The sequence below is a fragment of the Mastomys coucha genome, unplaced genomic scaffold (assembly GCF_008632895.1).
Source record: "Mastomys coucha isolate ucsf_1 unplaced genomic scaffold, UCSF_Mcou_1 pScaffold5, whole genome shotgun sequence".
In the NCBI taxonomy this organism is placed as follows: domain Eukaryota; kingdom Metazoa; phylum Chordata; class Mammalia; order Rodentia; family Muridae; genus Mastomys; species Mastomys coucha.
Genome location: NW_022196911.1, coordinates 70,925,740 through 70,935,218, shown reverse-complemented (window position 1 = coordinate 70,935,218; position 9,479 = coordinate 70,925,740). Strand labels below are relative to the sequence as shown.

The following is a 9,479-nucleotide window of genomic DNA, read 5'->3' as shown; positions in this document are numbered from 1 at the left end:
CAGGGTTTCTCTGTATAGCCCTGGCTGTCCTGGAACTCACTCTGTAGACCAGGCTAGCTTTGAACTCAGAAATCCACAATCCACCTACCTCTGCCTCCCAAGTGCTGGGATTAAAGGCGTGCGCCACCACTGCCCGGCCTCATTCTATGTTTTAACTTAGATGGTTAAGTTATAGCTATCGGCTCAGGTGGCTGAACTTCTCTTGTTTTATCAGAACTGATAACTTGAAAGTGTAACTATATGTGGGTTTCTGGAATGTCTGCAGCCCTGTGAGGGTCTCTTTACACTTGGGCTGTAGCTCCAAGGATGTTGTCAAAATGGCCTGCTCTTGCTGTTGAGAGCGAGGGCCTAGCAGCGCAGTTCTAACATGCTCTCCCTTGCTTCTGCAGGGTGAAATCAGAGCTACCGCTTTCAATGAGCAGGTGGACAAGTTCTTTCCCCTTATTGAAGTGAACAAGGTAAGACAGTGTTGAGTCAGAGCTGACAAGCTGAACAGTGAGAGCCATGAGCACAGCTGGAAGGCTGCATCGTGGGGCGGGTTTTGATGGGCTGGCTAGCAGCACTCCCTGACGTGGCCTCTTTTGCAGGTGTATTACTTTTCAAAGGGCACTCTGAAGATCGCTAACAAACAATTCTCAGCTGTTAAAAATGACTATGAGATGACCTTCAATAATGAGACTTCTGTCCTTCCCTGTGAAGATGGCCATCACTTACCCACAGTTCAGTTTGATTTCACAGGGATTGGTGACCTAGAAAGCAAGTCTAAAGACTCACTAGTAGGTGCGTCTAGGGTTGAGGGCAAAGAGTGACGATTTTGTGTTTGGGGTGATGCTTGCCTTTTGTCCCTTGGCCATGTTTTAAGAGGACCCTTGATGTGAGCTGTTACAAAGTGTTCTTTGTTTCAGACATAATTGGAATCTGCAAGAGCTATGAAGATTCAACTAAAATCACAGTGAAGTCTAACAACAGAGAAGTTTCTAAGAGAAATATCTATTTGATGGACATGTCAGGGAAAGTGGTGACTACAACTCTGTGGGGAGAAGATGTGAGTCCTTGCACTGAGAAGATTCCTGTGGGTGGGTGCTCGTCTCTTTGAGCTGTGGGGCTTTATTTCAGAGAGTTGTGCTGTCCAGCAAGTGTTTGATGGCCTTCGCTTGTGTGAGATGATCGGTTATTGCAGCTTCTCACAGTGCAATGCTCCTTCCTCTGATTCTGCGATATAGAGACAGATTCGCTTTCCTAGAAGTCTAAGCAGATTCTTTTTTTTTTTTTTTTTTTTTTTTTTGATCTTTCAAGACAGGGTTTCTCTGTGTAGCCCTGGCTGTCCTGGAACTCACTCTGTAGACCAGGCTGGCCTCGAACTCAGAAATCCGCCTGCCTCTGCCTCTCAAGTGCTGGGATTAAAGGCGTGTGCCACCACTGCCCGGCCCTAAGCAGATTCTTAAGTATGAGGTCTGTCTTCCAGTGTCTACAGACATTGACTCTATTCACTCTGTGTTCGTTGACTAGTCTCCATAAAGCTATGTACATTGTTCTTGCCAGTGATGTTCGTGTGCATTTGCTTTGCAGGCTGACAAGTTTGACGGTTCTAGGCAGCCTGTGATGGCCATCAAAGGAGCCCGAGTTTCTGACTTTGGTGGACGGAGCCTCTCTGTCCTATCATCTAGCACTGTCATTATGAATCCTGACATCCCAGAGGCCTATAAGCTTCGTGGATGGTAGGTTTTGTGGAACTCAGCTAAGGGGTTATTTGTGCTCGGGCTTTGGTAAGAGTTGGATAGTGTCAGCATATGGACTTCTGCCAAGCTATTTCGCCAAGCCTTTGCTATTGAGTGGAGTGGTTCCTATATTTCTTGGAGGCATTATGTCTTCTGAGATGGTGGCCTGAAAGCCCTCTTAAACCGACAAACCCACGATCTTCTGATGAGCATAGAGAGTCAGAGAAAGCAATTAGAATTTAAGTGCTGCATGCTGACCTTGATTCCACCAGGTATGGCAAGGCTTTAACGGCTGTGTGCTGAAGAACGGTGCTGAGAGCATCTTTGGTTCGCACTGTGGGCCGCTGATGTGGGGGTAGAATGTACTCTCTTACTCTGCTGAGTCTCCGGAGCTGGTCACATCTTCTGTTGTGTAGTCTCTGGACTCGGGTAAAGCACAGTGAGAACAATGGGCTCTTTTGTTGCCTTTACATTGTTATTCCCAAAGCACTCAAGAGATGAGGAGAGCTGGTTAGAATCTCCACAACATATCTAGCTTTTTAAGGCATTAAATTCTGCCTTGGAAGAGCACTTCATCCAGAGAGTGTCGTGTGGAAGAATTGAGATGGTCAAAGAAAATACTTTACCTAGCTGGCCCAAGCATAAAGGAATTGTGTAGCTGTACTCACAGGGTAGGCATGTATGGTTTCCAAGCTGTGTCTTAGAGTTTAGGGGACTCAAGAAACACAGCTGATATTTTGTGCTCCTCATTTTTGTTTTGAGTCTGATATAAACCAATAACAATATTTAATACTTAGAGCATCCATCTGGGGTGTCTGTCACTTAAGTCATCTCGGTGGTGTGGATCCGGCTGTGTAACTGCCCAATAGCTAGCGTGGCATTGTAGGACAGAATTCTGTAGTAGTCTGACCAGAGACAGCCATGGCATTAGGTCTGGTTTGTTGGTTGGTTTTCCTCCCAGGCTCTGAGCACAACTCCAGGTTAATTGTGTGCCTACATTAAGGTGTTCATATTTCACTGTCAGTAACTGTGATCACAGAAATCACAAACAGGCATGTCTGTCCCCTGAACAAAATACCCTGTCATTGATCTACAAGTTTGTTGTACACACCCCACCCAGGCAAGGATTAGCAGTAAGATCTAGGCACTAAGAGAGTGGAATTTTTATTGTAAGAGGGGGGCTGCCTGTCTCCTTGCTCTGTTGATTCCTGATGAGCTGTCTTTGGTGGCAAATGCCTGTGTGAAGTTTTTGAAACCTTAAACTTTAGCAGCTAGTCGTGGTGAAACAGATTTATGGACCTTGTCCTCTGACAAGGATGTGGCTGCTTGCCTGACAGAATGAGGAGGTGACTGTGGCCTAGGGCTGCAGCCACTCTGTTGGATAGTCTCTTTAGGGAGTCAGTCCTGTGCGTGGGGAGCTTTAATTACTACCACTCATGTAGCTGATGCATTTTCTAATCTCAGGCCCACTGTTCTCTGCCACGAGCCTGTCCTTGCTACCCTGTCCCTGGCTTCTTTTCCTTCAGGTTAGCCAAGAGATGGTCAAGAAGTATAATCAGTTTTAATAATCATTTCATATAAATGAATTTAACCTTGATATTTCCATAAACAAATTCTTACTCTGAGAATGCAAATCTCTAACACGGCAGATAATGCCTTCTGATGAAGTACACTGAGTTCTATAACTGATTAGGCTTAAAAGATTTTTCTCCCATGAAAATATTTTTGGCAGACTCATTAAACAAAAATGTCCCTTTTCATCTGATTCATTTTGATGACTGGGGTGAAGGCTTGAAGCCTGGGGGACTGTGCCAGTGTTGCTTGCTGTTGCCAACTTTGTTCGTGGCTGTCAGTATGCAGCCCAGTTTAGGGAAAGGGTCTGTGGTACTTACGCACTGTTTGTCTGACCTTGTAGGTGGAGGGTGAGGGGCATCAAAGGAAACAAGATGGAAAGAAAGGCATTGCATTTCTTCAGTGGACTCTGTGTGGGGACCCGAGTGAGAGCTGAGGGGTGGAGCTCAAACAGCACGTTTGAGAAGGATGTGAAGTTCCTATCAGCAGTACCTTTTTTTTTCCTCCCCTAGGTTTGACTCAGAAGGACAAGCCTTAGATGGGGTTTCCATCTCTGACCTCAGGAGTGGAGGGACCGGAGGGAGCAACACCAACTGGAAAACTTTGTATGAAGCTAAATCAGAGAACCTGGGCCAGGGCGACAAGGTACCTCACAACCCTCCCTTCAGAGGCCCAGAAAACAACAGAGGGTTGAGTTTCTACACCTGTTCTCTGGTGCCAGTTCAAGGCTGTGTTTTTATCTGGGACCCCAGAAGCCTGCTCCAGGGCACCACGTTACGGCTGGTGTACGGGCTACGCTTGCTGAGCCTGGGGTGTGTTGTAGCCTCTGGTGTGAACTGGTGTGAAGAATTCTGGATACTGAGGAAGTGGTGATGGCCAGGCTTTGCAGTGCAGTGTGAACCCACCTCAGGTTCACGTTGGTTTTTACAGACTGTAATTCATGCTGCTGAGCATCAGGCAGCCCCCGTGAGCCTCTGGCCGAGCTCCATTACTGCCCTGCCACGGACTGGCTCTGGTATTTAATTTCAGTTGCATCTTCCATTTCGGTGTGTGCTTAGTGATCCTACCTTGTCTAACCTGCGTTCTCTTGGATATTTGAATCATCTATTTCTATTGTACTCCCGAAATATCGCTCCGCTGCTCCTTTATTGTCATCGTATACAATATAGGTTTTCTTCCTCACTGTCTCCTTTCACTGTGCGCCCGATCTATCACTGTCATCCACCACAACTTATAATGCTATTACAGGACATCTTGAGAATTAAACATCGGCTAGATTCTGGGTTTCTTCTCACCCAGTTGCTCTCTTAAACTAAAGACAGACAGTAAACAGCCAGGACCTGGTATACAGAACACCTGTCTGCACTCAGACTTTTAAATCAGGCTTTGAGGCCGGGCAGTGGTGGCACATGCCTTTAATCCCAGCACTTGGGAGGCAGAGGCAGGTGGATTTCTGAGTTCAAGGCCAGCCTGGTCTACAGAGTGAGTTCCAGGATAGCCAGGGCTACACAGAGAAACCCTGTCTCGAAAAAACAAAAAAACAAAAAACAAAAAATCAGGCTTTGAGTCTGAATCTAACGTAGAAATGCAGAGAAGCTCTTTAGGCATTCTCCTAAGAGTTATTTCTCTACAGCTTTCTCTTTAAATTTTAAGTTATTTTTTATTTGGGGGCAGGGTATGCGTGTTCCACTTCTGTGTAGAGAAGTCAAACTCTCTCTTGTGGGTCCCAGGGACCAAACTCAAGTCCATCCACCTTGGCAGCAAGCACCTTCACCCCTGAGCCAGCATAGTGGCCCGAGTCGCATGTCCCCAAAGAGGTCAGAAGAGGACATCAGATCCCCTGGAACTGCAGTTATGGATGTTGTGAGCCACCATATGGGTGCTGGGAAATTGAGCTTGGGTCTCTGCAAAAGTAACCAGTGCTCTTAACCTCTAATCCATCTCTGCACCACCCCCACCCTCACCTCTAAGCCTTCTTACGTATTCAGTTGTGTCAAGCTGAGGGTTAAAACCAACAGCTTGTGCATGCTAAGCAAGCTCTTCCTTCCACTGAGCTACACCCACAGCCCCAAAGCTGTCTAAACTGGTTTCTAGCATAGTCTCGTTAAATGGCCACATTGTTTTGCTCCTCTGGTACAACCAGTGAGAGCCAGGCATAGTGGCAAATGCCTTTAATCCCAACACTTGGGAGTCAAGTGAGTCTCTCAGTTTGATACCAGCCCAGTCTGTATAGAGAGCTCTACAACAGCCAGGGCCACACAGTGAGACCCTGGGGGAGGGGGAGGGAGGCGCTGGGGGACATGTAGGTAGTCTATCTCTGAATTCGGGATATACCTGGATTTTGTAGTTACTTGACATGACTGAACATAAGCCAAGAACAAAAGCTGCTGTGCAGGGCTCAGAGGCAAAGCAGGCATCTACCCCTAGCATGACTTAGTTCCTTGCTGGGTTACTTAACCATTTAGAAGATCTTAGTCATGGGTAGTTTTGCATTCTCTTAAACTTATTCAGTCCAGGAGTTGCCTGTCAAGCCTGTGAGTTAGCTGTCTGTTACTGGCTCACCAGTATTCATGTTGTCTGTGGGTTGTCCTGCCCCACAGCAGCAGGCTGTAGGGTAGCAGTAGAGACTGACTGAATGGCTCGTTGGACCTTCAGGGTTTTTCTGTCTTGTTTGGGGAAAGGCTTACTGATCCCTAACGAGAAGAATAGAAGTCACGGTTGTTGTAAAGAATGATGTGCTTGGCCAACAAGGGGACTCAGTGAGTAAAGGTGCCTGCCACCAAGTCTGACAGAAGGGAGATCACCAACTCCCACAAGTTGTCTTCTGGCCTGCACACGCATGCTGTGGTTTATATGAATACATGCAAAACCACTATATACACACTGAATAAGTACATGTAGTTTTGAAGAACAATTTTAAAATATTACCTGTGCTAAGATAGCTCAGCTGTTAGAGCCACATTTCCTGCTACCTTGGAGGCCTGAGTTCCCCGAAACCCACGGTGGATGAAGAGAACTGGCTCCTGAGCATTGGCCTGACCTGCACACATGTGCATACCCGCACTCATCCACACTCATGTGCATGTGGACGTCATAAACACAAACTCAATCACATGTAAAAAATAAAAAGAATTAAGTGGCCAGGTGTGGTGGCTAGGCACTCGGGAGACAGAGGCAGACTGAACTAACTGTATGAGTTCAAGGCTAGCTAGTGAGCCGCTGTCTCCAAAAAGAAAACAGTGATGTGCCTGAGTGACGGTTTGTTACCTCGATGGGTTCTGCCTGTAGCTAGTACATGTGATTTCTGAAGCCACAGAGTTAGCGATTCTCCTTGATCGCTTGGTGAGTGTGGGAACTAGCATACACATGCGCTCACCACTTGCGAGGAAGAGCAGCTTTGAGTCGCCTGTCCAGACCTGTGTTGCTTGCTGATGTAGTCTTCCTTTTTCTCCTGCAGGCGGACTATTTTAGCACTGTGGCAACGGTGGTGTTCCTCCGCAAAGAGAACTGTATGTACCAGGCCTGCCCAACCCAGGACTGCAATAAGAAAGTGATCGACCAGCAGAATGGGTTGTATCGCTGTGAGAAGTGTGACCGGGAATTTCCCAATTTCAAATACCGAATGATCTTATCGGTGAGTAGAGCGGATCATGAGACGCCTTATGGTGTTCATGGACTGACTGTCAGGAGTGAGACACTGAAGGGTGTGGCAGAACCCTGGCGGGTCGTGGTAAGGGAATCACAGATGAGTCTGGGCAGAAGCGCATGCTGCTGCTCTGTGAATAAAGAAGGCTTTGTGCTGCTGGACTCACACTGCACACGGTGGCATATGTCTGTAATCCCAGCACTTGTTATGGGGTAGGGAAGAGGCTCAAGGAGTTCAGGGCTAGCTGTGACTGTATGCGGGCAGAGTGGGCTACGTTATATGCTGTCTCAAAAAAAAAACCTAAAAGGTGTCAAGCATGGGGAGACAGGGAGGAACCCACTGTTACCATGGAGGCTCATTAAGAACTTGCAGTGCGAAGCCTTAGCATTAAGAGGGGACAGCTCTAACTGATGCTTCTGCATCTGGGAAGTTTACTTGGCCCATCTCCTGAGGTCTAAACCCACACCTCTAGCAGATTGAGTTAGTTAGGCCACATTTTAAACTTCTTCCTATGGTATAAGACTGGCATAGCATTAGCTACATGTAACAGTGCTAGCACGACCTAGCCTCCCTTAAGTGTGTTCAGAGCAGTTGTGGCGCACGCCTTTAATCCCAGCACTTGGGAGGCAGAGGCAGGTGGATTTCTGAGTTCGAGGCCAGCCTGGTCTACAGAGTGAGTTCCAGGACAGCCAGGGCTATACACAGGAAACCCTGTCTTGGGGGGGGGGGGTTTCAAAGCATTTGCATAGTCTATGCTTGGTAGAATCGCCTAACACACAGCCCACTTTATGATAAAGGTATTGAGTAGCTCCTGTGATTTAGGGGTGACCGGAAGTGGATGCTTCCTCGTAAGGGGGAATCTTCCCTCCTCCTTGGTGTGTCTTCCTTCCGTTATTTATTTGCTGAAATAATCGAATTGTGTTTTTAGGCAAATATTGCAGATTTTCAGGAGAACCAGTGGGTGACGTGTTTCCAGGAGTCCGCGGAGGCCATCCTTGGACAGAACACTGTGTACCTCGGGGAACTCAAAGAGAAGGTGGGCTGCGTGTTTGTCAGCGCTTCGATGGTGCTTGCCTTGATGCCGCTGAGCTGTTGAATGCTTGCTTTGAGTGTGGCGTATGCATTCTCACTGCACTGAGTGAGAACTTACCTTCGTCCATTGTGTATGTGTGGTGTGAGGTGGTGCATCAGGGAATATAGAGTGCATTGCACAGAGGCACTACCAGCCACCTTGGCCACGTCGCTGTATTTATGCATCAGAGCTGCTGTGGTTCCAGTCACTCTAGATGTGGCTCAGAGGTCGGATGTGCTTCAGCCTAATAAACACCTTTTAGGAAAGTGGAGTCAAATCTTGGAGTAAAAAAAAGAAACACAAGCGCACGTCCGGGCACTTGCTGTTTCCGGTTATCAGGAGAAGGTCATAGGAAACAACTTTGGTTTAGGTTTAAAGGGAAGAGTTCATTTTGCCTGCTGCATTGATGCTTCTTGCCCATCGTCCCAGCACTGGGCCTGAGGCAGGAGGTTCACTCAAACCTCCAGACCAAGCTAGCATACACAGTGAGTTCAAAGCTAGCCTGGACTGCATAGCAAGGCCCTGTCTCAAAAATATATACGTAGAGTAAACAGATGAGTTGGGACCCTTGAGGTGGCTCAGTGAGTGAAGACCTTGCCAAGCAAATCTGACCAAATAAACAGTTAAAAAAATAATTAGTTTCAGGAGCTGGTAAGATGGCTCAGCGGGTAAGAGCACCGACTGCTCTTCTGAAGGTCGTGAGTTCAGGTCCCAGCAACCACATGGTGGCTCACAACCACCCGTAATGAGATCTGACGCCCTCTTCTGTGTATTCTTTTATAATAATAAATAAATCTTTTAAAAAAATAACTAGTTTCACTTTTACTAATTACACTCTAGATTTATTTAATGCAGAGTAGGGATTATGCCAGACATAAGAAAGATACTAGCTGAGGTGGAAAAAAAAAAGGACTAATTAGTAAAGCCATATTTTCTAGGCATGGGAGTTGGTGTCTACACGCAGTGTCCCTTCTCCCTCCTTTTCCTCCGCCTTGGTTGGATACTTGAAAAGGCCACAAAGAAGGAGGTCTTGCCGTTTGTTTCATGTGCTTTCTTTTCTTTTCCTGCCCTCCATTCTGTTTACATCATCCATGAGGTCTTAGAAAATAGTCCCAGGAAGTCCTTTCACACAGATAACTGGGACTGACTTTACAGTGCACTCTGCCTTTTATCGGTTTTGCCTGACCCTCGATTTTTATATCAGATTTTCAGGCTTGAGAAGCCTTTCAGGACTTTTTATGAACTTATTATAATCGGCTGTTCTTGGTGCTGGTCAGTGAGGGCACGCACACAGGACTTCCCTCGGGACTTTGGTTCGTGCTGCTCTGGGAGCCTGCGGACATGCTTCCCTGACCCCAAAGAGCAGTGGCATCTGGTTTAAGTTTTTAAAGATTTAACATACTGCCGGGCGGTGGTGGCGCACGCCTTTAATCCTAGCACTTGGGAGGCGGAGGCAGGCAGATTTCCGAGT

General features: G+C 47.1%; 1 protein-coding gene across 1 annotated transcript in view; it reads left to right on the top strand.

Annotated features, from left to right (window-relative positions):
- Rpa1 (replication protein A1) overlaps positions 1 to 9,479 on the top strand; it is a 37,528-nt gene that overhangs the window by 23,534 nt on the left and 4,515 nt on the right. Inside the window, exons 7-13 of the mRNA XM_031354042.1 lie at positions 390 to 458; positions 588 to 780; positions 906 to 1,045; positions 1,570 to 1,718; positions 3,803 to 3,935; positions 6,748 to 6,924; positions 7,865 to 7,972. Of these exons, the coding sequence (XP_031209902.1) occupies positions 390 to 458; positions 588 to 780; positions 906 to 1,045; positions 1,570 to 1,718; positions 3,803 to 3,935; positions 6,748 to 6,924; positions 7,865 to 7,972 (969 nt within the window). The remainder of the gene's footprint in view (positions 1 to 389; positions 459 to 587; positions 781 to 905; positions 1,046 to 1,569; positions 1,719 to 3,802; positions 3,936 to 6,747; positions 6,925 to 7,864; positions 7,973 to 9,479) is intronic.